Below are 27,713 nucleotides of genomic sequence, written 5' to 3'. Positions count from 1 at the left end.
CTGTACATTAAAAGGGGATTCCTGTGTAGTTTGTCCAATGTGAAAACGTGTGATATGGTTTTGCTGTCTATTTAAAATGAGTTTCACAAAGTATTGCCACCGCGTCACAGTTTGCCACCGTGCCAAGTCTCTTTTTTACTATTTTAAAATGTGATTATTTTCTTTCGGAGCAACAGACGAGTCCCTTGCGTTCCTGTGTTTTCATACTGTGCTTTGGCTGTGAGGTATTGCAGTCAAACAAGACATGGTGAAAAACCGTCTGAGATACTGCTCATGTCACAACATTTGAGCCTAGTTTTCAGTCTGTGTGGTGTTGTGAACTCTCTCATAAAAAGGGGCATTGTCCTCCTGGCCTGGATGCACTGATTGTCCCTGAGAAGCAGTCTGACTGTCTGGCCACTTAATCAGCGGATGCCAGTTACATCACTGCTCATCCACTGATCAGGGAGTAGATAAGTGCTCTCTTTGTTACCTTAGCAGCACCATAATACTTTGTGAACATTGAGTTGTCAGATCACGGTATTGATCAATGCCTTCCTTTCACCCGCAACATTCCCTATGATTCTAGACATGGTAGCCGCTTCAGACAGTGTATTAGCTTCCAGTCTTATTCACTAAAAATTATATTTGCATGTAGCCTGTAGCCAGTCCCATATTTGCAACCACACCATCTTTCTCTAACATAGTGAAGTGCTGATTTCAGATGTGTCCCTGAAATCCCCCAAAAATGTTCCCAGCCCAGTGTAAGTTTAACAGGTGGACAGTATTTATCAGTGTAGTGTTTTAGAATGCACTATGTTTACCTGACAGTACACAAGCAGTATAGGGAAAAACAGGACACTGGCAACCAAACAGCGGCGCGAGTGAAATGTTCAGATTTCAGTGACAGCCGGCTAGATCTGACTATTTCAATTCTACAGAAATGTAACTGAGATGCCAGTATTCGTCTATAAGTGGGCTGGCAGATTGAGATAAGTAAATAGTAAATTTCAGTTGCATTTTTACAATATTTTTATATTTAACTTCCTCAAACAAATGTTTGTAGTTGGTAAAGCCTGTTTATGGGAAACAATCTAACGAAGCCAGTGCTTAAATATTTCAGTTCCATCAAGATGTTTCTTTAGTCAAGGCCTGGATCCTTCTGGATTGAATAAAAGTCCAGACATTTACTTCACTACAGTTGTACCAGATGGAATTGTCTTACCCTCTTTGTAAATGAACTCTTAGCCTTGCCTAAGTTGCAATGCTAAAAAAGAGGCAATGCTTTCCTGTAAGCTGGTCACTCTGGCTGTCCGTCTCTGTCTCTTTGATTCTCTTGCCTTCTGCTCCACCTCCTCCCTTTCCCATTTCCTGCAGCCCCCACCCTTTCGTTGGCCGTATTGATCTCGTGTGTCATCATGCCGGGGAACTAAAAAGGGGGGAGAGTATAACTTGTTCTGGGTGGGTCTCCAGATGTTAAGCAGCCAGGGCTGTAGCCTTATGAAAGAACTGGTCATCTGCATTCACTGCTGTGGCTTTTTCCTCAAGCAGGGTTGCTTTTAGCGCTTCCCATCACACACGGGTGTTGTTTACTTGGGCTGAGACGTAATACCTCTATCATTTCAATGCACGCCTTACCTTGAGGAATCATTGTTTTTGGATTAGTGATAAGGTCAGCCGATGGATTTGAATATGATCAGCAATATGCTGCTGCTGCTGCTGCTGCTGCTGAATGATGGTGATACGCAGCTCGATGTAACAAAATACCATGGGGCGGTAGAAAAGATTTGATAATGTAATGCTGCTAGTTGAAGAAACGGATGGATGAGGAGACATTTTTTATCATCTTTCCCTCCGTGTTGAAAAAAACGTTATCCTCTGAACACATTTTCTCAGGCTTTGAATCTAACAACACTCCAATAATTCTAAGGCGAGTGTTTGTCTCTGTTGTCAACACTGCACTTTGTATTTCCGAGGTTGCTCCAAAGAGATAAGAGCATGAAGTTGACACTTTTATTGATTCACATTCCTCCCCACACTATGCCTCCCTCAGGTCCCCCTCCCCCTCTCTAAGTGCATTTTTGCAGTAACACACAGTAGACTGATAATGAGATGTACATGTAATGCAGAAGTTGACATGTGTGTTAGCATGTGCACGTACGCGGGCTCACCCTCGATAGGGGTGTGTGTTTAGACGGTCAGTATACGTCTTTAAATCAGCCCTGCCCACTTCTGACTATGCACATAGGATCAAATAACACTGCATAGGAAGTGAGGAAATGTATATGTGTGTATTTGTGCGCGCGCAAACCTTTCCTCAGTGGAGCAGGTCGGGATTTCCTCCTCTCTTTGAACAAAGGCTGACATTGCCACCTTTTGTTGTGTGTGAGACAGAGCGACATTCCTGGGCAGAGGATCTGCCCTCAGGCACGGAAAGAGCCATATGTATGCTCTCACACACTCATGAGCACAAATGTATGTCGTGTTTTCTGCAAGTGTGTGTGTGTGTGTTTGTGTGTACTGCCCCCATTGGGCGTGTTCTTCCTTATTTGGACAGTTGGTGCGGGGGGGGGTGTGTGGGGGGTCGGGGTCACATGGGTGTACAGCAGAATCCTAGCGATAGGAACAAAAACTCAGAAGTAAGACCCGGCGTCTGCCCTGTGGAGTAAAGTACTCCAGGGCGGTAAGTCTGAACGAAAAAAAACAAACAAACTGGGGGAAAAGAGCAAGAAGAAGAGAAGAGTGACAGCTGTTGGACGGAGGAAGAGAGACAGAGGAGTAGCAGAGCAGAGGGGGAGGAGGAGGGAGGAGAAAAAAAGAAAGATAAGAGTGTGACAAACAGGAGAAACTGAGAGGAAGCTCATGGTGTAAAAATGCCCACCAACTTCACTGTGGTCCCGGTGAAGGACAACGCCAGAAAGGCGAAAGAGGGCAACGAGGAGGAGGATGTGGATGACAACAATGTGCTGAAAGAGGAAGAGGAGGAAGCCACAGGTGAGATTAGATGTTTTTTATTTAAATCTTTTTAGCTCCATCAGGTGGGTGATTAATGCAAATATGTAACGCTAGTTCAAAGTTGTTATGCTTACCAAATTTACAGACTCCTATTTTGAAGTGAGACTCAACCTTCTTTGCACCTCTTTAACGTTTGAAACACGTCTCACGTTTTCTGTTGAGACAGTAGATAGAGGAGCAGCTCTGGAAAATTCCAGAATTGAATTGAAATACCAAATTGCTTACAGTATCCACTGCAAGCTGATCATTTGGCTTTAGTGCATGGGTAACTGTTGCCTATTTCATTTCAGAAAAGCTGTTTATGGGCTGTGTGTGGGTGGATAATTTGTAGGTAAGACTGAATTTTAGGGAAGGCTTGTTCATTTTCCAGCAACTGCGTGACATCAGGGTTTCCCTCACACGCCACCGCCACTCACAGGAGTTTGACATGGTTTTTGTTCCACGCCAGAGTTTCCCTCTCCTCATTGTTTCAAGATACTGCCAGGTTTCCTCGTGTTGTAATAATAAATACGGGACCAACAGAGACGCTCTAATTGGGACACCCATGACTTTCGCATCTCCTAACATCTCTCTGTGTTGATTACCATTGACATGCAACCTCCGACGTGACTCGCCCTCTGAAGACCTTGCAGTGAACTTTAGTGTGTAACAAACAACAGGATAACAGAACTTTTACACTGTGCCTCGGCCTCAGGCATGATACATATTCCCATGTGAACCCTGTGGAACCAAGACGAAATACGTACAAGAACTTAAACAGCGCCTATAGGACAGCACCTTGAGCTGACAGTTGGTAGGAGGCCGGCTTTGTGGACTTGATGACAAACACGACTTGATCCTGACTCCCTGAATCCATCTTGCAATAGTCATACTATCAGTACGTCAATGTAACATCAGAGATTTGGTGACGGAACAAACTGTTCTCTCTGGCTTCTGCCAACAATATCAACCTGATATCAACCTGTCTTAAGGCGTAAAGCCCGGGCAACATTTAAAACCTTTATTTTTGAGAATATTCCACACGGATAGGTCATGGAGTGTGTATTTAACAAACTCCTCTCTATCACTCCGTGTTTTGCCAGACTGTCGTTAGCGAAGCTGCTGCTTTTACAGCACTTCACGTGGCGCTGAGTGAATCAGTTCCCAGTATTTAATTTCTGTTGTGGAGCTGCAATTACGGCCCCATGATGGGTACGATTTTACAGACTGTAGGGAGAGAGAATGGCATTTTATGATGGTGGTTGCGCAGGGTATCGTACTGTGGCATGCCTTGGTTTCCGTTGTGCATGTTTGTGCGCGTGCAAGCGCTTGTCTCTGACAGTGGCTGTGGTGACAACAATAGTGAGAGAGCAGGGGGATGGCATGTCACAAAGGGCATGCACTCTATACGTAGCCACAAAATACCGCGCCGCAACAATGGCTTCTGGACCACACACTTTGTTTTGTTTGCGCTGATACAATTCCATTGTCGACATAAATCCACAGGCCGTCTACGATGGATTCGAGCCCGTGTTCACCAGACAGAACAGAGGACTCAAACTGTACAATATATGTAGACTTCTGATTCTGATTCTGATTTTTGTCTCATTTGGTGAGAACCTGGCTACAATATGGCCAAATGATGCCGATAGGCTGGGCGGACTGGGAAGGGAGACTGCTTTAGCAGGGAGGGTCCTTGATAGCGTAGCCAAAGTCTTGTTGGCTCATGAGCATGTTGTGTAGGGAGGACTGGGTCAAATAGCAGTCACTGTTATTGATTATCGCGCTGGCTTGCTTCCCGTTGGCTCAGTGGGGGGAGGTGAGACCCCACCCCCGTGCTGTAATGTAATGTACTCCAGTGCTTCTCATTCAATCTGAATTCCCTCTTTGTCCTGTCCTCCCTTTCTGGTTCTACCTTCTGTCTCGATTCCCAATGATTTTGGTGCCCTAGCTAACTCTTCTCTCTTGGAATTCCAGTTGAACTTCTGACTCATTTATTTAATACTCTGTTGGTACATCATCAGGTCAGTGAAAGCAGATAATGGCAAACCTCTGTCCCTTTTGAGTGCTTTTGAATCACCGCTTTCTACCTCTATCTCGCACACTGCCATTTTTCCCAACAAGAAATGTGTTACAGCTTAGTCTGCGCAAGTGAAACAGGATCCGTTCTACTCCTCCTAATTCAGCCACACATATGCAAACGCAACCAAATATCACCAGCTCAAGCTTCCCGGCCTGAACCTAGTTGTCTTCATTAACTGTCGCCCACACTTACACGCTCTCTTTTTTTAGAAAGCCATCAGCTGGTTTGGTGTTGACATGTAGTAAAACCGTTTGTGGCGAGCCCGTCCCTGTTTGTCCATTTTTCAGTTCACTTTTTACACAAAGTGAACTGAAAAATAAAAATAAATTCTGTTTACTGTGGTGTGGAGGGAAAGTAACAAGTGCTCACACAACCAAGCAAAACTATTGCCAATTCAGTGCGCTTTGTTTCGCTCTTCTGTGTGTGTCCTCATTAAAACACTTTGAAACTAACTGTGAGAGTCGAGCTCTTGCCTTTTGCCAATGAAACACTCTCATATTAAGCTGTGTTTTTGCCCTCGGCTGCACTTTTTAAAAACATTTCAAACCTAGTTGTTGCAGAAGTCTGATGCCACCTTATCAGCTTATTGTGCCCCTCATTTTCCCATTTAGAAAATAAGGATTCCACATGACTCAGGCTAATGATAATTTAAAGGAGCTCAATCCAGAACTATTAGATCACACAGCCATACGCGGAAGCTGCTTCTTTTTGCTTTTTAAGTCTTTTATTTTCAGGTCATGTCATCTCAAACTGATTCATTGAACAGCTGTATTAGAAATTGTTTAGATTGATAAAATCCACAAGGTCTTATTTTCTCTGCTGCGTAGGGCCGACAAGATTTTCGACCAAACACGGTGTTGCAGAGGGGAGTGATTTGAGTCTCCCTGGGGAGTGGGTGGAGTGGGACGGTGTGTGTGCGTGAGAGTGTGCATAATGGTCAAAACTTTGTGGGAGGTGACTGATGGGGAATTTAAAAAAAGCAGTGCTGGTCGGACTACCCAGGAGTGAATGTAAGCCCTAACTTTGGCCACGTTAGTGCCTTACTCTGTTCATTGTGCTGCACAGGGAATCCTACTCGCACGGACAAAGCTGCACAAAGCCACGCCTTATGGCTTCAGTAGTAGTAATATAAGTGTTGGTAGTGGTTGGTTTTGACCCACTAATAAATCACGTGTTTACAAAGCTAAATACAAAGCTGCTTTTAAAAAAACGCAACCGTATTTCAGTGTTGTTTAAACTGAAACTAAGCAGGTGATCAGACCAGAAGTGCTCGGGGTGTTGCTGCCTCTGTCCGTTGGTCCGTTTGCCCCTCTGTCCTAGACATGTGTTTCCTGTTTATTTCCCAGGCAGGTCTGGTTCTGTTCAAAGCTGTTTGGCTGTATGTGCCTGTCTGTATTTTAGTTTCTCCTTCTCTCCCTATTATGTTGTTAACTCTCTAAGCTCCAATGCTTTTGCATACTTCCCAAATTGCTCGCTGTGTTTTGCAAGCGTCACATGCAATGTGCTTTTCCGCGGGCCGTCACACAAGCACGGCGTTCAGTCTGAGGTTGGGGTTGGAATTACATGTTTTTGAAGCGTTTCTTCCGATCTCGGTGAGCAACTGTGACTGAATGTAAAATCTTGGATCCATCCATTGGGGTGACACATCCTTTTTTCAGTCTAAAAAGAATAGTTGACCCACTAATGATATTTCACTCATTAACATTACCTTTCTTGTAATGTTTTCCTATTACTTTCTTGTCTTTTCTCCAAGACTATTTTTGTCTTTTTCTGTCAAAGCTTGCATTACTGCACGAAATCCTTGTGCAAATACTGTTCCTAGTAAGCCAAGCTACCACCAGTAATGGTTGAAATAAAGCAACAAGTTGCGAAAGGGGAGCTTTCCCAAAATCCCTAATGATTCTTCCTTCCGTGTGGGAACATCACGACCTGTGATCAGGCCTCTACATAATTCTGTTTTTGGTTCTGACTGTTTGAACTGTAAAGTTTAAATGGGGAAAAACGCTCCTCAGCAGACAAATTCATCTGACTGATATTTAGCATAAACTAAGTTGAGTTTGACAGATTATAATGTACCTTTCTGTGTATCCTAAGCGAGCATACAGTATCATTTTTCTCTTTGAAGAAGAAGACTGCCTAAATGTAACGTCGGTTTCTGTCGGGTCAGGTCTTAAAGACACAGGTTAAGACCTGGTTCTTGTCTCACTTCCACGCCCTTGCAGACCTCTAGGTGTAGTTTGGAAACTCTGCTCACTGTTATTTATACTGCAGCGTGTGTCCAGCCTGACTCTACAATGTTGCTCAACTCTGTGTGTGTTTGTGTTGGCCCCATTACTTAGTTCTGCTTGTTCCATCCGCAACACAATCAGACTCAGTTATTCAACATACACGTGGGTCACGGAAACGTTCATAAAATAGATCGCCCAAATAACTCTTTGGAAAATGGTGTCATAAATATTTGCTGTGCCCATGGTTGCCTAATCTTTTCTGAATCTTGAAGGTTTAGGCTATCACTACAGATTAAATTAATAGATTAAGCAGAAAAACACCATATGCATTCACCCACAAACAGCTCTCTAACATATGCGATCTATTCACACGTTCTTTGTGGGTGTTTGTTGTCTGTGAAGAATTCACAGCAATAACAGCCACCCCAGTCAAGCCTCAAACATTTACTGAACACTAAAATGTAAACTTCATTGAGATTCGACCACACATCGGAGGTTGGGGAACACAAAGCTACAAAACTAGTATGACCACGTGCTAAAGACGGATGGGAGGCTTGTAAAGATAAGGACATAAAAAAAAAAAAAAATCCAGGAACGTATTCAAGGTGAGACTCTTCATTTTGCCTGCACCTAAGAAAAAAAAAAAAAATCCTGCACATGATGTACACACATTAAAATATTGTCAGAGGAGATGCCTAGCGAGTGATTCAAAATTGTCTTTGTCTGCAATGGTGAAATCCCTAAATTCCAATAAACAATACAGATTAAAGCTAAAAAAGACAAACAATCTTTCCTGTTCAGTGATCTCCTCCCCACTGGTTCCCTGCTCTCAATATGATGTCTCTGATAAGCCCTCAAATGATAAGCACACACACAATTTTTGTGGCTTTCTCATTTCTCCCTATTTATTCTTTCAATATTAGCTGTTGTTTCGTGTGTGGCCCTCTGGTTTCATATGACTTTTGTTGACAGAGGTTCATAGACTGTACAAACATGGCAAACGTCTCCACTTCCTTTTCTTTTGACTATGTTTACAAGCCTAACAATTCAGATGTCTGTTACAGCAAAAAGAAATCCTCTTTTTGTCATCGTTACGTAAGGCTTAAGACCAAGTATTTGCTTGCAGGTCTTAAACTTCACTTTTTGGACTTGTTGACTGGTAAACAGTTTTTCACCTGTTTAAATTCTGTGTGACATTGCTGACTGATGGCATGACATGGTGTGACTTGGCTGTTCCAATTTTAAGCAAACCAATAAACATGATTGAAGTAGCCCTTTGGTGAAAGTCTGGTTAGAACCAAGCTACATTTTAATAGCTGTAAAATGTCCCCACCCTCGGATGTGGTCACCAACAATAGCAATTAGCAGTCTTACTCTCCACAGCTAAGTGTTGGGTCAATGCTATTGATGTGCCTTTAGGCATTACAGCACACCAACACACATAGTGGTGGTTTTGGACATGCACAGCTATCTGTTTTAAGAAAGACACAAAATCTCCAGCAAAGAAGTGGGAAAGTATTGTTTCTATTATTTCTATTAACTATTTACCAACTCCATCAGAATCCACTAGGATCCTAAATGAAATCACTACCTAAGACTGGCCCCACTGGCCACAACGTCATCACCTAGCTGAGCTTTGGTATTAATGGCTGCCCACTGTGTTGCAGTCCTCTGACTGGTTTAGCTTCCTAAAGAAAATAATCGGTACATTGTAGATTAAATATATATTGCGAAATAAATTGCATTTTTTTGTGACAACTAGAATAGTGAGCGGACATACATTCCCCTCTTCTTCATTGGTATAAATACCTGCCACCATCCACCAACCTCCCTTGAAATTGTGAGATAGTGACACCATCTGGAGAAGTGTGGACTTACTTCTCACTGTGTGTTCGTGTGTGTGTGTGTGTGTGTGTGTGTTTGTGTGTGTGTGTGATTTCCGTGGTCCACTTTCTGCCACACAAGCAGGTCATAAAAAAGGAACTTTGGGTGGAGACTGCTTAGTTTTAGGGAAAAGGGTTTGCCTGCCTGTAAGGAGTCAGATGATTTCATTGTTGTTCTCACATGATCGTGATTCATTTGCACTTTTGGTCAGAACAATTGGAAAGGACTCGGAGAAATGTTACTTGTTATGGCATTTGACTTTGCAATCTCAAGTATAGATGGATGTCAACTATGTCTAGAATTGCATTACTTTTGTGTAAAAACCAATCCAATTGCCACTGGTTTCTGTTCCATCTATAATGCGCTCTATTTGTAATTAATATGTTTTATTGTGATGCTCTTGATTGTGTGTTAAATCGCAGCAGAGTAGCTTGAATTGTGGAAATTTCCATTTGATGTGTCTTTGGAAAAACAAAATTGCATGCACGTTAGCTTTTGGATAAAACTATGTAAAACTGGAAAAAAAGTGAAATGTTAGGAACAGAACAAGTAGTAGTAGTGGCAGTGGAGTGTTTTAAAGGCACCTAATCTGTGCCAGCAATGTACTATTTTTTTTTCTTACCATTCTCATGCTGAGTGCATACACATGGCAGCGAGGATTCAGGTGTAAGCTGCACTAAGTAACATTGATCCCCATTAGCCTTGGCCGACCCCTATTCTCTCCCTCCTTCTCTTTCTTTTAATTTCTGACACACTCCCGCTTTCTCAACCACTTCCACGTACACATCATCATCTTGTACGCGCGGACAGGTTCAGTGAAGATTTGATATGACGAGTTAAATTCACAGTTTGCTCCAAAGTAACGACACATCTGATAGGCTCTTATCACTCAACAGTCATTTAACTGGTGTCAGTCAGATAAATGTCCAACGACCCCCCACCCCCCCAATCGTAGTATGGATGTTTTACAGTTTCCAATAAACCCTCAACCCTATATAAACACACTGTCAGTAACCCTCGGTGCTCTGTCCTTTTTCTCCCGCCCATGCTGTGTGTTGCATAACAGACAGTGTTGTTTACCTGAAGGGTTTAAAAGCTTAGGATATAATAAAGTGCAACACACACACACACACACACACACACACACACACACACACACACACACACAAAATAACTATAACAGCAGCCATCTGACATCAAACCAAGTGGAGCTTGATACTACTAAATCCTTCTTACTGTGTGATTTGATAGTCCCTCTTTAAGCTCTGCCCAGACACATCTGTCAATTTAATGATGCTAGCAGCGGATGTTCAGTTTTGTCTTCAGATGGCGGGTGAAAGCTGGGTGGGCACTGCAGCTTATGAATTCAAGTAGTCAGCAAGTCTTTTGTAAATATCACGTTATTAAATTAAAAATTAATTATAAATTGCTGTCAGGAAATCCAGTATTGTCAAAAATGTTGCAGTACCCGGTGAGTCAGCGATCACAGTTCCAACTCCACACATGGGCGGCGCCAGAGCCACGCTCAGCCTGTCTCCCATATGTCTCCGCCGGGTGAAGGGCACTCACCTGACTGACAGGCGTCCAGAAGACTGCAGCAGAAATTGAGCTTCTGTGCTTTATAAAAAGTTCAGGATTAGCCTAATCTGGTTAAGTGATTAGTGCCCACTTCACATGCTCTTGGGCGGACAGATTAATGGACAGCCGAGACAAAGGTGGACAGCAGAGCACTAGGTTCATCCAAAGCTTTAGGGTAATGGCCGGGGCAGAGCTCGGGCTGCCATTGTCTAGCCGCTTCCTGGGGCTGTGGCACACCCTTCCAGCTCCTGCTAGCTTACATCTCACATGGTTACATAATACAGGCTAGATGATGGTGCTGTTTATTGATTTTTTTGTTTGTTTTCTCACAATATTAAACGCATTTTATTTACTCAACACAAATTACAGCGTGCAAAATACAGGGTTTACCTGAATGATTTGATTCTTTTATTATTAAAAATGGAATAATATTGTATAATAATACTAATTAAAAATGATATTAAAAATAGTGATCCATTTATTTTTAAACACTGCCTTCAGAGGGATGTTACTTCGAGTCTTTTATGTGCTGAAATGAAAGTCAAATAATCAATTAGTCGTTCAACAAAAAGCCATCCACGACAATTTTGACTGTCAATGAATCTCTCAAGGCATTCTCAAAGTTCTTTTGTCAAAATTCACAACAATGTTATTGTTTATTGCAATTTCTTTTTACACTTAGACTATATTAGTAATTGATTCATCAGAGAAATAGTAAACGGACTAATGGATAATCAAATGTTCATGGGATTATCCAGTCTTAGTTAAGTTTATTATAATGGTGTCAACATAAACTACCAAAATACAGCATGTGGTTGCAGCCTCCAGCTGTATTGTCCTACGTGCTCCCTGCGCCTTGCTGATCGATTGACCCTCTCCACCTACGGCGCCCTGGAGGTCAGTCAGGAGGTCGGATTATAAATGAAACCGCTCAGTCAGGCTCCACCTGCAGTTTTAAAATAGTAAACAATTATTGATTCAAAATGATACACTGCACAGCTCTTACTTTGGATAAGTGTTTTCTCTGCTTTCTCAGGGCCACAAGTTCACGAATGTGTTTTCCGTGGAAATGCTATTCCAGCTTTCTCTTGCTGTCTCGTCTCTCCTGTTTGTCCTACATGTGTGTGTGTGCACATCCGTCCATCCGTCCATCCATCTGTCCATCCATCCCTCTCCTGCCACACTCCCCCCTAAAGCTGTCTGTTTTACTACTGCTTTCTGCTTCCCTCGCTTTCTTTGCTCCTCCTCCTTTGCGTGTGTGTGTTCAAACATGTTTGTGTGTGTGTAGCAGAAATCAGAAGCTCAGGGAGGTGTGTGTGTGTGTGTGCGTGCAGGTTTGTCGTCAGCTTTGTGATGCATGGCTGATGTCGCTGACATCGTCGTCACAGGCCACTTTTCACACACACACACACACACACACACACACACACACACACACACACACACACGCTGTCACAGAAATAGCTGATCCTCACATTATCCACACAGCACAGGCAGCATTCCTGACTTCTGCATCTCAGTAGCAGTATCTCTGTATTTTGGACCCCCATTACTGGAGTTCCTCAGGGACCACTGCTAGGATCCCCTCCCTTCCACCCCCTTTTTCAGCCCCGCTCCTCAGAATGGAGCAGAGGGGAGGGTCTCGACGGAAGGGTAAGTTTTTCTTAACTTAACTCCTTCAGTTGCCCTTTGCTGGCACCCCTATATTACAGCTAGTAAATTGTGACTGTGTTGGGGTATTTGGTTACGAGTTTGTTCTCTATAGCTTTTTTTCCCCCTTTTTTATAGGATTGGTTTGTAAGGATAGTGGTTTTTTTATGAGCTTTCTGTAGCACACATGGATTAGTCTTGTGTAATGATGCTCCTCAAGAAAGATAAATGTGGCTTTAGAAGAGGCGTCAGCGTGTTGTGTCCCTATTGTAGATTTGGTGTGAATTGTTTAAGTGATGGAAAAGTATTAACAGCAAAACAGCTTTGTGGTGCTTCTGTTGTTAGGGACTCACTAAGTCAAAAGTCATATTAGAATGAATTGTGGTTCTGTATGGATCACTGGGCAAGGCATGGAACTAACTCTGCCATTTAGAAATTCACCCTAAAAATGTATGCACTGTTGGTGCTGTCCAGTAGTTCGACTAAGTTCATATTGAAGTGCATATAAATGAAGTCAATTTGCTTTTTAGTTTCCGCTGCTTCTTAATCTTGAAGCTGATAGTTGTATGTTTTCTTTTTTCCGTTAACCTTGAGCTGGAGGAACTGATTTTTGACTTGCAGTTTCTGGACTCAGCTCTATCTTTTTTTCCCCCTCCCTCTTTCTGCTTTTTTTTTTTCTTGGTACACGGAGCCATGGGCTAACTCCGGCAGTGTTAGGCAGCTTACAGCGTCGTCACAGTGTTCAGCTTAGTGGTTATAAATAGTATGCGTGGTCATTTATTACCACAGTGACCAGAGAGGCTGAGCCGAACCATTAGCACATCCTCAATGTACCTGTGCCTGCTGGTGAATCTACCAGTCAGTAAGCAGTGTGCTGATGAAGTCAGACTTCAGCCCAAGCTCCCCCGCGGCTTCTTTAGCCGGGGATGTGATCACAGACTCAAAACGCTGAGATTAAACGAGAAACTACGATGGGAGAAGAGTGATTAACGACAAATGACAGACTGACAACTGTCCTGGCGAATAACGACTTTCTGCTGTGCAGTGCCCTGTGGCAGGGTCAGGGAATCCCACTTCCTTATGTAACATCGCTGACTGTGATGTAAAAGAATGCTCTTTAACGATCAGATGTCGGGGCAATCTAGCACTATGTTCCAAAGAGGAGGATTTACAAAACCATCTGCACTTGCAACTGCTATATCCTGCAATGATACCAGGACTTTGACCAAAGAAATTGTAATGGTGGGGAATTCACACACCCTGGTTCTTACATATTTACATGTTTCAACTACATTTAAGTAGTTGTTTTTTTTTATATTCATTTCCTGACAATGCTCACAGCATAACATTGTCTTGGCCAACAGCTTGGGCTGTCTTTGGCAGCAAGCTCTTTCATCACTTATTATTTATTAAGTGTGCAATCAGTTAGAGGTAGAGTGCTCAAATATGATACATAATGATGAGTGAAATGAGCCCCATCATATTAAGTGCCTGTCAAGCTGCTTGTCATTCCTCATGTTTCTCTGCAGAATCATGCTCTGGTGTTTGTGCCGCTCTTGAAACATACAATATCTGGAGCAGTTGACAAAGTCTTAATTTCATGAATACGGTGAATAACATCCCCGGAAATGGAAACTGGTCTTATTTTTAATATATAAATCACTAAAACAAGTAATTAAATAAATGTCATCGACAAAGACTTTAACTGAACTGAACTTTGAGTTTGAATTTGTGTTAGTTTGCATATGGTCATTGGTGCTTACATACCGCATACCCTCTAGCAATGTCACATTTGTAGGGGTCACCTAATGCGCTATAGCGCAGGGACACTCTCCTCACCACCTGCAGAAGTGGAACATGTGCACACACACACATACACACACACACCTGCATTCATTCATCAACAATTACACAAGAGGTTTCACCCCTCTCCCTTCCACCGTCTTTATTATAGGCAGCCCATTGGGTTGCTTTGATTCTGTAATCAGTCTGGTCTAAACGTTTTGTAGCGTTGCCATGAACGTGAAGCTGGCTAACGGGCTCAATATGATGAGACAGTGATCAATTACTTGCAAAGCTCACTGGTATAGTTACTGAATCACTTCTTACATTGGTCAAGTAAAAGCACACAAGGCAGCTGTAAGACCCAAGTGCCTGTTTCCAATACATGCACACTTTATTTACCGGCACTCACTGAAGGACATTAGCTACTGTAGCATGCATTTGGAGTTGTGTTTTTGCCACCTGGCAAATAGAGCTCTTGTTTCCAGCTCTTGTTTGGTCTCCACCACCTCCAACAAAATATCAGGCTCTTCAGCTGTTAGATGTTCCACTTTCTTCACCAGTTAGTTGCTAACGTTGTCTGTGTGTTGTTTGGAGACGGGTAGGAGTTGTCCTTTTCCTTTTTATCAGAGCCTCTTGAGAGATGAGAGTGGTGAGAGTGAACACTACAGGCCTCCAAGGTCTTGTGATCTTTTCTTTTTTTGTCTTTTTGCGTGAATGCTTATTACAGAACTTGTGTTCACACCGGTGGAAAATACTGTCAGTACAGGAATTCTACCAAATGTCCAGCCTTCTCTTGACAACCTAGTTGATAGCTGGAATCTTCGTCCGATCGTCGTTTGAGGTAACCATTTTACAGGCCGTAGTCGGCCGTGGCCACTTGCTTTGGTTGGTGTGTTGGCTTGAATACCAAAAAGTTATATTTTGGTGTGGAAAATGTGGCAATAGTGAAGCAGAATGTGTCTACTACCGGATTTTATTGTTCAGATGCAAAAGGCGATTGTTGGCCTCGACTGTTTTGTGTTCGGACAACGCTTACGTATACATGCAAAATAAGAAGGGGAAGTGTAGAGGAGAGGTCAAACACAATGGATGCAGCGTAACCCTGCATGCTCTCTTTTACTGCCAAACAGTTAAACCCAGCACATAAACATCTTCCCTCCTACGCAGCAGGAAGAAAGGATTCTGTTTTTCAGTGCAGATGTGTTTGCTAGTTTTAAGTAAGGTGACTCTGCACACTCTGAGCTCTTCAATCGAACACTGTCTACACAAAGACTGTTGACTCCACTCAAATACTGTTTGCTAAAAAAACAAAACAAAACACAGGTACACTGCTTGAGTGTAGTTTTAGGTTTGATGGGATTCAACCTTTGCAGTTGTTTGAGTGGTAATGGAAGATTCTCTACAGTGCAGTTCCACTTGTTCATGTGTAAGCGTCCATATGGCTCTATCATAAATAGATTCCACATCAGGGTTTGTACATTATAGTGCACATATAACAGAGTCACAGGAGCAGTCTGATGCGATATAGATCCCTTTAGCTGGAGACACTGAAAGATTGGACATTCTCTGCATCCATTATCAGCTTCACTTCCTTGCAGCTTTCCTCGTCAGTGTTCCACTCCATCCCCCCCATTCTCTCCTGTAGACCAGGTGCATATTTGCCAACATTTACACCCTTTGCGCCTTACAAAACGAGTTTGTATGTGCAGTGCACTTTCAGCGTTCCTAAACTGACATGAGAACAGCTGATGTTAGGATTTTGTGCAATGCAGGATGAGTAATAATGTCAAAGAGCAGGCTGCCGTCTCTGCAGTATGTACCTGGTCAGTCATCATAACTGAGCTGGTTTTCTCGGGGTTGCGGGGTGGGTGCTGTAGCAATATCCAGGTGGGCAAACCCAGGTTGTCCAGTTGAAGGTCAGCCCTCTTTGTCCCTTTTGTGTTGCCCCATAAGATAATGCCCTGATATTTGTCCCATTTAGTCGGAGGATGTAAACATGAATTTCCAGGAAGCAGAGCGAATTAGTCCAAGATACATGGCAACATGTGTAATGTGCACAGAAGGCTAACATCTGTTAACTAGGCCAGAGTCTTGTCACTGCTACTGTATATGAATCTGGACCATGTCCCCCAGGACTGTTTGCTACAGCACACCAAAGCACACTCAAACATACACACGCATGTTGACATTTACGCACCAACAGTTCGGACGATATGTGGACAGACTGACAGACATGTACAGACATAGGCATTTCTTCATCTTCCATAGTAATTTCTTTGTCCCTGTACCTTTTTTCTTTAGTACATAATCTACAACGGGGACTGCAGTAATTGCAGTATTTGGCATCTACTCGGAGGATTTGTGGCAGCTGGCACATTTGCCTAGTTTGGAAGGGTGATGTGCAAGTGCAACTTGAGGTCACTGGAGGATTTAACGACATGGAGGTGGGACAAAATTTGTCACCACATATCTTCCATTTTAGGTATTTCTAGCTGAAAGGGGCATGAGATCCCAGCTTTCATTGACTGTAAGAGTGTTGCCATGGGGTGAGGGCATTTTTTTATTCCACATTAGGCAAAAACCAATTAAGACACAGAGATGCAAATAATTAAGCAGAGAAAGATTAAAAAGAATAATACCAGTGTAATGTTTTTTTTTTAGATGTCATTAATGCCCATGAAAGGTCTCAGTTTGCTACTGTATTTGCAACAGTCAGAAACCACTGCTATCTTGTGGTAAATACTTGATGTGCGTCCCCAGGTAGAAGTTTCCCACTCTGTCTGAAGTGTACTAACAATTGTTTATATTATTGATTAATCAATCAATTATATTTTTGATTAATTGATTAATGACGTCGCCCATAAAGTACCAGAAATTTGTAAAGAAAAAAAAAATGCCCAGCACAAGTTTTCAGAGCCTGTTTTGTAAAACCAATAGTCCAAAATCCAAAGATATTTAATTTACCATGATATAAAACAAAGAAAAGCAGCAAATCCTTGGAACCAGCAAATATCTGACATGTTTTGCTTGATTTAACAACTTTTATCGATCGATTTATCAAATCGAAGGTTTATCAAAAATAGATGAATTGACAAATTGTTCCAGCTCTGCATTAAACATAATGATTAACCAAAGAAGTCGTATTAGGAAAAAACTACATGTGCTCTCCATCATGATAGATAATGTTTGGCAATGCAGCAGTGTGTCTGTAATCAGTGTTGAGTACATGCTGTACTAGCAAGAGCCTTTGAGTTCAGGTGGAAGACCTCCAGTACAAAGTGTATTACCTTCTGACTGTGGCATTGTATGTTCAAGACTGCAGTACTTTTTTTTTTTTTACTATTATTTAAAAGTTGAAACATAGAATTTCATAAAATTTCCTTAACTGTGTGGTTGGACTTATTGTAGCACCTAATGTGTAACCATTACACCTGGAGTGATTTCAGTGTTTCTTTTCACTTCCTGTGACGTCTAAACCACCTTACAGGCGGACACCTTCTAAAAGCAGAAACCTCACCTGATTTGGAAACAGTTATGCCAGTTTTAGCCTGCCGCCCGGCCTCAAAGAGGATTTAGCTAGTGTCATTTAAGACAATGATTACCTGTGGTGTGTAGCACCCTACTAAGCCAAGCGATGGCGGTTGATTTACCCTTGGCTGCATTCTTGCAGTACAATGGTCATTGTCTTAAATTCATTCCCCGTCATCCCAGCTTATTGAAACACTGTGCCCTCACCTAATATGTTCTGCTATCCCGCTCAGACTGTGTTTTAAAGAGCTACACAGCACAAGGACATAGTGACTTTCCCTGCGATTAACACCGGGCTAAGCCACGCTGCAAGCCTCTTATTCCCCCTGCAGCTGGATCAAGCAGTAAAAGTTACCCATGAAATCCCCACAGCGGCCAGGGTTCACAGTAGGCAGCCCCACTGATGAATGAAGAAGACCCTAGTGCACAGAGTAGCATTTTTGTCAATAGAATGAAGTTATGCACTTTGCAGACTCTAGTTAAAAGTGGCTTGGATAAATAATCACTGTCTTCTTTGCCTCTGAATTCTGAATTGTTGTGAGCCTGCCAAACAGAATTGAGTAGTGAACGACTGAATTGTACTTGCAAAGGCTTTGAGTCATTAAAAGTAGTGGATCTGCGTTTGTTGCGTCTGGATGATAGTGTTGTTGTCGGTTTCATTTTCTGTCCTCCATTGTCCTTGTGTTAGTTCTTTGTGGGTGCTCTGGTACGGACTTCTTTGCTCCTCAGTTCAAGAGGTTTATAGGCACCACCTCTGTTTTGTTTCCTGTTGTATTTTCTCTCTTTTAATCCTTTTGAAACTCGTGTTTGTTTCATTGTTTGTCTTATTGGCTTTTATTTATAGTGTGTTATTGTCTGAAAAGCACAACGTAGACCTTTTTGTCTCTGTGTTTGTTCTGCTAAGGCTTACGCCAGCAGAGTTTTATTATGTTATTATGCCATGTTGTTGCATGACAGAACTGGGATCTACTTCAACTGACACTTTTTCTCACTTCTTACTCAGAATCATAGCTTATTTTGAACCTACATAGGGAATAAGGGAAAGTCTGGTATATCTGGTCATGGGAAATAAATGACTTCATCTTCCTCCTGCTTGGTTTGTATATTTTGAAAACAAGCCAAATTAAGTAGTTAGTGTATACAAAATACTAGCATGATAATTACGTTATATTATTCGCATGTGTGAATACATTTGTGCTTTCAATCGAAGTAGCATGACAAGAGGGCTTTTCCATCTTCCATGTGATGGAAGGAAGGGAAGCACACAGACAATCTTTATCGTAACACGTTTGTCTGGAAATAAGATCGCTCACTGTTTACCTTTTGACTCGACTGCAGCATGTTCCGCTTTCTTAGCCCCTACGCTCTAAGCTGTCTGTTCATTCAAAACATTTGCTCAGTGCGCCGCTGTGCAGGTTTGCCGGCCCCGGCAACAAAGGGCCGACGTGGTTCACAGTTTGGTGTAGAATGTCGTCTCTGAAGACGGAACGGTTGCTGCGCGTGACGTAGATCGACTGTGTGAGTTCTGCTGCGGTTTATTAAGTGGAGACGCAGAGAAGAAGGTGTATTTACTTCTTAAAATTACTTATGACGGACCTAAGCGCACTTGTTTTGTTGAAACTTAAGACCTTAACATTTGCGGTATCTATTGTCCTTTAGCTCATGGGCTAGGAGCTCGAAATGAGATCCAATTGTATTCTGCGTAAGCATATTTCCCATGCTTTTCCAAGCATGGTGAGTATGTGAGTGTAAATCCTTGATAGATGGGGTCAGATGACAATGCAAATTTAAAGACTGCACTCTTAAATGTGTTTTTTGAGCTGTAAACTAAATGATGTGACTGTAATATTATAAAGGGTACAGTCTAGACCTGCTCTATGTGAAAAGTTTGCTTGTGTGTGTTTAGTAGAATCCGAATAGATAATCAAAAGACAATATTTGTGCTTATGCATTCGCCAGAAAGCCTCTACTTTTGGTGCTTTCAGAGTGTGTGTGTGTGTGTGTGTGTTCCTTTGCTCAGTTACATAGAGTGAGAGTCCATTTACCTTTTTTAAAGTTGAGGTATGAATTATTAATGCATATTATGAGAAGTCCTCATCATGACCTGGATTATTAAAAATGTATACAAAACTATGAAACTCAAATGCACGTGAGTGCAAGGCAGAGACTCCGAAGTGGCTTTGGGGCATTTAGTCTCTGCTGTTTACAAAAAAGAAAATACTTTCACCTTAATAATGGTTTGCAATTGAGAGCAGACAAGTCATTTATTGTTTGTAGATGTGGCCTAAATTAGCGATGAAGGTGAATATATATATATAGAGAGATATATAGAGATATAGCACTGGAGAATGGTCAGGCTTGTTTAGCATTAAAGCATGTGGGTTGGGTGCACAAACTGACTGTGACGTCTCTAATGCAAACATTGACAGCCTTTGTTTCATGAGCGTAAAACAACGAAAGTCCATGAAGAGGAAGCAGGTTGTTGCAAATATGGCTGACAGTGGAAACAGCGGAGTGTGCTTCTTTGCCAGCCACCGCCCATATTTTGGCTTTGCTTACATGACATGTTGAAGAGAAACAACTGTGTTGTGTTTCCACAGGTGATGGCGTCCCAAAGGAAAACAGTCCCTTTATCAACAACACAGAGAATGACAAAGGCAACAGCTACGATGGCACCAACATGGCCCTTTTTGAGGTAAATGTCCCGCAGTTTTCATCATCAACAACTTGATATGACGCTTTACACAGGGAAGGGGGGTGTTTTACTACACAAGGAAATGTAGCAGTGTGATTTTGTTTTGGCAAGATGTTATAGGCCATGAAGGAGAAACCCCAAACTGTGGAGTAGAAGCTACAAATACATCAATATCCTTTTTAAAGTAAACGTTCACTGCCAGAACTATTTCTGCAGTTTAAATTAGAACGAGGCTATGGGGCGCAAACCATTCATTAATGCACAGTATGCTAAAGCATCAGGGCGAGCTGTGGTGAACTAAATAAATAGCACACAAGGAGGTGAAAGTACCAATCTTCGCCGGGCAACAACAATGCGTCAATCAAAGGGTTTATTTGCCATAAAAGCTGGTGCATTCCTTCAAGTTCATTCAGCTGAACCTTTGCCAGGTGCTTGGCTCTGCCATTTGGCAGACCTTGCCGCTCTGTGGTCATTGGCTTCTGTTTTCACCACTATGTATGAAGCGGACTCAGCCAGGCTATTCTAAGATGCTTTGAACGGTTAACTAAATATTGCACTGTTCGCTTTGATCCTGGAAGAGTCACCCAAAGGCCAAATTACAGTTTTAAAAGATGTTTTTGTGCATGTTGTCGACACATACTGTACATTATCTTACTGTGATTTGGGAACATGAAGTTTAAACCAAATGACAAGTTGAGAAAGTAGTTTGTGATCCTGCTCTTGCTCAGCGTGTTAAAAGATCATTTCTCTATTGCAGGAGGAGATGGACAGCAACCCCATGGTGTCATCTCTCCTCAATAAACTGGCAAACTACACCAATCTCACCCAGGGGGCCCAGGAGCATGAGGAGGCTGATGATGATGAGGGGCCCAAGAAGAAAGCTGTTAAGGTACAGACAGAGCCTTGTTTGTACAATACCAGAGCTTTAAGGTGGACTTCTCTACGTACAGTACAGTGCTGAACCTGCTGAACTGCCATTACATAACAGGGTCTTTGACCGGTGAAGCCCTGCTGTTTGCTTTATTCTCAAATCTTTCCGGAGGGGGGGGGGGGGTATGCAAACTTGAGCACTTATTTTCTTCTCCATAGCATGTTGTGTCTTTGCTCACCCTATATACCTACCGTGAAACGTTATCAGTGTTTTGCAATAAAAGAAAAGGTCAAACCATTGTAGACACAGCAATATCAAATTTTTACTATATGTATTATTGTTTTACACTTAATAAATAGTCATCCAGTTACAGTTACTAACATATTCTGTTTTGCAAGTTAAATCTTGCGAGAGAGTTATTACAAGTCCAGTCAGTAAGCTTGTATTGCTTCAATAACTGTTTTTGTGTTTGAAAGTAAAAACCCAATAATTGGACCATTAATAATGAATTCTAATGCATTTAGATAGGACGCTTTTGAGTATTACCAGTGGACAAAATGGAATCTGCAGTTATAAGAGGCTATATTTTGTAGGGGCTGCATACTGTATAAGATGAATAAGGATTTTTTTTTTTGAACTGTGAATCATGCAGTGCTACTCTAGTGGTGTTCCAGTGGCAGGGGGGGCAGACACATCCGCCAGAGCAAATACAACATGAGCTGGCAGACTCGTTTGGTTCCCAGGCTAAAGCATAATAAGTCCCCTTTAAAAAAAAGACAAATTAAACAGTCACAGTGCTGCATGTCGCTCAGAGATGCTTCTGTAACCACAGCTTCAGTCCCCGGGCCAGTTGCTCCATCCTGTCCCCTGCATGGAAATAGGCCTCTGGCACCTCCCATTGGCTTGCAGGGACATCTTGGTAAAGAGTTAAGCTGACACCATTGTCGCCGCTCTTGTCTGATTTTATTTTTGTGGGGATAGTCTTAACTGAATTGATTCATACCATATTTTACCATTTATACACAACGTTTTGTTCCCCTTTCACTTCCCCTTTACACGTGCCTTTCTTTCCACGATATTCCTTTGTCTCCTTTTCTGGTCTTCCTCTCCCCTGTCTTTATTTTTCGCTGCTCAAAGTTTCCAGCATTGCTGTGATTATCACCTTATTATTATTATTATTATTATTATATTACCTTATGTTCCTCTCCTATCTCCCTCCTTCTCCTTTCCATCCCTAATCACACACGCACTCATGCACACATTAATCTCTTTTCTGCTCTATTGTCCCCCCCCCCGCCCTCTTCGACAGAGCCCTCAAATGGGGACCTTCATGGGTGTCTACCTCCCCTGCCTCCAGAATATTCTGGGGGTCATCCTGTTTCTCCGGCTTACCTGGATTGTCGGCACTGCCGGCATCTTGGAGTCCCTGGCCATCGTCTGCTTGTGCTGCTCTTGTGTGAGTACGCCTCTTTTTACTCTTATTGTACTTTATCCATCATAGCTTTTAAAATGGAAGATTTAAACATCTGCACCTCCATTCTACTCTTCTGTGTTTAGGTGTTGTTAAGTGATAGGAAGGCACAAACTGAAAGGAGCTGGTCTGACTCTCGACATGGATATTATTTGCCCTTTATCAAGGTTTTAGAGTTTAAGCCATTAGAGCAATGACGTGCAAGATTATGTAAGAGTGAACTTAATGTACACATCCAGCTCTTTAATGCATTCTAAATACATTAGCATATGAGAGTGAATGTGCGTGTCCATGTGCCTGAGTGTTCTGGTAGCATTGCGGGCAGATGCTGCTTCAACTTCTAATGGTAGACTGGTGCAAATATTGGATTGACAGCAGTAATGAATGGCCGGCAAGTTGATTTAGAGGCCACTGATCCCTCCTATATTTAGCGACTGTGACTCTCCATTTCCCACACACCCCTAGCTTCTAATGGTACCTGGAAGCTTGATGTGTAATCCCTCCATCTGCAAAGTGTCAGAAACATAGCGACATGCACACCCACACAGTGGCTATATTTGCCAATCCCACGGCAGACAATGGATTACTTCAGCTTAATCAGGGAAAGTACAAACAAAAAACCTTGAGTACTGCCTCAGTCGAATCCTTTTCGCCTCATAACAGAATGCCCTAATGGTATAACATGATCAGTTTCACTTACAATATGGCCAAGACTGGCAAAGTGACCACAGTCCAGACTTGGCAAAGTCAAGAATCAAACGGGAAGTTTATTCCCATTCCCTTGTGATTGAAAGAAGCACTCAAAGCCATAAATCTCATTTATTTATATTTTTATTAATTGGAATGACCAAATTCTATATATGTATTGTAAATGGTCAGAATAAAAAAACACGTAACCTCGCACACTGCATCTCTAATGCTGTGAATTAATATCAGCTTGTGTAGCTGTAATGACTGTTTGCCTAGAAACACGGGGACTCCATTTCATATATTACAATCTAGCTTAAGTGCGTCGGGAGGGTTTACCCTCCACTGCATCGCTGCTGTTACATAATAAGAGAGCCAAGCTTAGTCAAACAGATTAATGTTCATTTTCACTGCCTAGACCACATCTGACTTTGCACTCATGGTTCCACATCAGCCACCTGTTTATAGGTCATATTTTGTGTGCTCTAGACCCAACACCAGAAATGTCTAAAAATAACCTCAAGTCAATTCAGTTGACTTCAATTTGGAGCAGTGGTGATTTACTCAAAACTGTTTTACTGTATTTTTTTTTTTATATTATTATTTGTGATTCAGTCATGTTCCTGCTTTCACTGCTGCTGCTCTTATGAGACCAGGTCTCTACCCGGCACAGCATACCGATTACTTTCCATCATGTCATGATTAGTCTGTTCTTTGGGCTGCGCATTGCTCAACAACATGTCTGCAGTGGGTGCTTTGTGTTTATAGGTCACTGTCAGCACCTGGTTTTCTAAAAACGCATCCACATCAGCATTACATTCAACGTGTAACACAAAAATAAGAAATGCCTTGAATGAGGTGGTATGATTTGGGGGTTTTTCTGTTTTTTTTTATTTTGTATCTCAAAGCTTGTTAAATGAAAACCCTTTATTTTCTATACTGTACATACAGTATGTTTCTAATGTGAAATAGGACTAGATACCATGTGGGATTTTAGTCTTAATGGCTGCATTCATTTTGAGTGATACAGTTTTCTGAACATATATAACTTCTAACCTCACTACTAATGACTTTATTAACCATGTCACCCCCACAGTATAGTAATTATTGCATGAAAGCATCAATGGCAACTTCACACAATTGATATTGAGGTGTTTTAGTTTGAAATTTCAAGCAATTTGTCAGATTTGCTTCTTAATGTGGAAAGGTGATGACTTTTGGCTAGACTATGACTATGAGGTCCATGGAATGCAGTGGTTTTTGGTTAATGCAGATCTGCTGCTTGCTTGGGCCTGACTGGGCCTCTTGCTCTGGTTGAATTCATTCTCAATGCCCCTGAATTCCACTGTTTCCTAAAAGGCAGGTGCCTGAACTGTAAGAAATGTGTCGGCGTGATTCATGGGAATTGTGCGATAATCTTTCAGGTTTCAGCAGTAAGGGCGTGCCTCCCGGTACCTTCTGTTGCTGTAAACGCTTTGATTAATTTGTGGTCAAGACAAGCTGGTGTATAGCTGCTTAGGGTTTCAGTGGAAGTGGGGGGGTAAAATTGTCAGCTAATTGGCTTTACTCCAGCTTGTCTGCCACTTTAAACCGGACGCCCAGCGAGGAGCACAAGGTTTATCTTGGTCACGTCCTTGTCCCTGCTCCCCTCCCCCCTCCTCCGCTTCCTCCTCTTGCCTTTGTCCTCTGGTCTCTCATCTTCACACTTTCTCCTGTGAAGATTTAACTTTCATGTCTTTCTCTCTCTCTCCTCCTTTCTTTGTACCTCTTATCTTGTCTCCCTGCTCTGCTCTGTCCTTTCTCTCATCCGGAAGCACTATTAGGTAACAGGCTGATATAAATATCCTCTGCCACAATGACTGATTTCACGGAAAAGCTTGTATCCATTACCAATCGGCAAGATTTAGAGCATAAGCTCCTAAGAAGTATTTTAACAGGCAAAGTGCTAGATTAAGCCTTCCAAGTATCCTATTGTTGGGAAAGTCAGGAAATACATGGGAATAAAGACTTGCTGGGGCATGAAAAAAGATGGAGGCGGTTTATGTTAATGTTTTGAATGGGTGATAACTACATCCCAACCTCCCTTGTTACAGTACAACATTGAACATTAACTTAAAGTAAATACTGGCTATAAAGTAGCTCACATTTCAAAGAACTACCATCTGTGTAAGGTCTTCAGATTTGAGAGTTTTATTCTGACTGTTGTTGCTCCTCACTGTCTTCTCTCCACAGACCATGCTGACAGCCATATCCATGAGTGCAATCGCTACCAATGGCGTTGTGCCAGGTAAGACTGTTGCTGTGCTCAAGACATACGCAAACCTTAACAAGGGGTGTATCAAGATATATATTTATATATAAAATGGAGTAATAGGAATTCCTAGGCTCATACGCCCTAAAATAGAATCCACCTTTTCCTGCCTTGTTTGTTGATTTTATGGTAATTGAAAGCAGATATCATTGTCTAAGAATTTTAGGGCACTTTGGATTTTTTTAGGTCCCAGGGCTTGACCAAAACCTTAACAATTTTCCCCTTTTTTCTCCCAGCCGGAGGCTCATACTATATGATTTCCAGATCTCTGGGCCCAGAGTTTGGTGGAGCTGTAGGTCTCTGTTTCTACCTGGGCACAACTTTCGCAGGCTCCATGTACATCCTTGGTACCATAGAGATTCTGCTGGTGAGTGAACACTGCGACTGCTTCTATAAAGTGGCTATTGCTCCAACTCACTGTATGTCCACCACCTGTAAATGTTATTCAGGTGCAGGGGATAAAACGTGTTGCGTTAAAAGAGACAAACTTAAAATACTAAGTGCATATTCTTTCTTTCTTTCTTTTTTTCCCCTGTCTTGTCCTTCCCTCCACCCTTCCCCATTCAGACCTACATCGTGCCTAAAGCAGCCATCTTTGTTGCAGAGAAAAAGGAGGATGAGGTGGACGCCCTGCTAAATAACATGCGTGTTTATGGCACATGCTGCCTAGCACTGATGGCTCTGGTCGTCTTTGTAGGGGTGAAATATGTCAACAAGCTCGCACTAGTCTTTCTGGCCTGTGTCATTCTCTCCATCCTTGCCATCTACGCTGGAGTCATCAAGACTATCTTTGAGCCACCGGACTTTCCGTGAGTCCAGTGTACAATAACCTCCAGTGCTGTATTGAGTATGATGCCAAAATAGTATCAGGCTAGATTTCTCAGCCCGCCATAGTGTCTCCTGAAATGAGCTTTCAAAGTGCAGTAGTATTTTTATTTAAAATGTTTCTCTCTTATAATCTCCTCCACACAGGGTTTGCATGTTGGGGAATCGCACTCTGCGGAACAGTAACTTTGACCGCTGTCTTAAGACGGAGGTTATAGACAACGTGACGGTCACTACCAAGCTGTGGAGGCTGTTCTGTGACGGGCCTGAGCTCAACGCCACCTGCAATGATTATTTTTTAAACAACAACGTGACCAATGTGCAGGGCATCCCTGGACTGACCAGCGGAGTCATTTCAGGTTTGGAACGCAGTGTTTCCTCTAGAGGTTTTAGTGGCAGTGTGCTAAGAAAGGCTCCCTGAACTATTTCCAAAATAAAAACTTCATCCACTTATCATACTGAGCCTACGCCGGCCTAATAAGGCCATTGTAGGTAAAAAAAAACCCAATAATAATGATAATAATTAGGTGGTGATAATATTCCGAGAAAAAACTCACACATTACTCTGGCTGTTTGTTTTACAAGCCAACCACAAGAAAAACACAGACACAGCCAGAGCTACACATAAAACTGCCTCTATGCTTGACTCAAACTGTTAACTCATCGTCCTTCAGAATGAACGTTGAACGAAACTGCACGCTAGCTAGCTGACTCTTGTCTCATTTGTGATAAACATGTCGCTGTTTTCCAAGCTACTGTAGGTGTCATATCTTGCTGGACCCACGTGAGCGCGGTTTCCATGAGAACGCAGCCGTCAGGGCTTTCGTCAAATGGAAGGAGATTCAACCTTGCAAAGTGAATCAATGTGGTTTTTTGAGCAAAAAAAACCCCCACAACAAACAAAGAGTTTTTTTTCTCGTAAATTTACGACTTTAATCTCAGAAATTCTGAGTTTTTTGTGCTGAGTAAACGTTCATTCTGAAGTCTTTTATTATGTGTAACAGCATTAGTGACATGTTGGATTTTCTCTGAATGGAATCACTGCATTAAGGCAAAAATGGCACAGAAATGTTATCGACTGTTTGTCTCACAGTGCATCTTCATTTCGATGTGTTTTTTAGCGTTGTGTTTAATCTGTCCGTTT

At 42.2% G+C, this 27,713-nt stretch overlaps 1 protein-coding gene across 3 annotated transcripts in view; it reads left to right on the top strand.

The window, feature by feature from the left end:
- slc12a7b (solute carrier family 12 member 7b) overlaps positions 1-27,713 on the top strand; it is a 53,017-nt gene that overhangs the window by 11,746 nt on the left and 13,558 nt on the right. For 2 of the 3 annotated variants that reach the window (XM_070928411.1, XM_070928410.1), the window contains exons 1-8: positions 2,809-2,973; positions 20,310-20,404; positions 21,162-21,293; positions 22,585-22,731; positions 25,666-25,720; positions 25,981-26,111; positions 26,312-26,553; positions 26,717-26,928. In XM_070928411.1, coding sequence (XP_070784512.1) covers positions 2,853-2,973; positions 20,310-20,404; positions 21,162-21,293; positions 22,585-22,731; positions 25,666-25,720; positions 25,981-26,111; positions 26,312-26,553; positions 26,717-26,928 — 1,135 coding nt within the window. In that variant the 5' untranslated portion in view covers positions 2,809-2,852. Of the gene's footprint in view, positions 1-2,808; positions 2,974-20,309; positions 20,405-21,161; positions 21,294-22,584; positions 22,732-25,665; positions 25,721-25,980; positions 26,112-26,311; positions 26,554-26,716; positions 26,929-27,713 lie in introns of those variants that run through there. The other variant, XM_070928409.1, reaches the window with a different exon arrangement.

The sequence above is a fragment of the Enoplosus armatus genome, chromosome 21 (assembly GCF_043641665.1).
Source record: "Enoplosus armatus isolate fEnoArm2 chromosome 21, fEnoArm2.hap1, whole genome shotgun sequence".
Lineage (NCBI taxonomy): Eukaryota > Metazoa > Chordata > Actinopteri > Centrarchiformes > Enoplosidae > Enoplosus > Enoplosus armatus.
The sequence above is the reverse complement of the archived record's forward strand: the minus strand, read 5'-3'. Positions and strand labels throughout refer to the sequence as shown.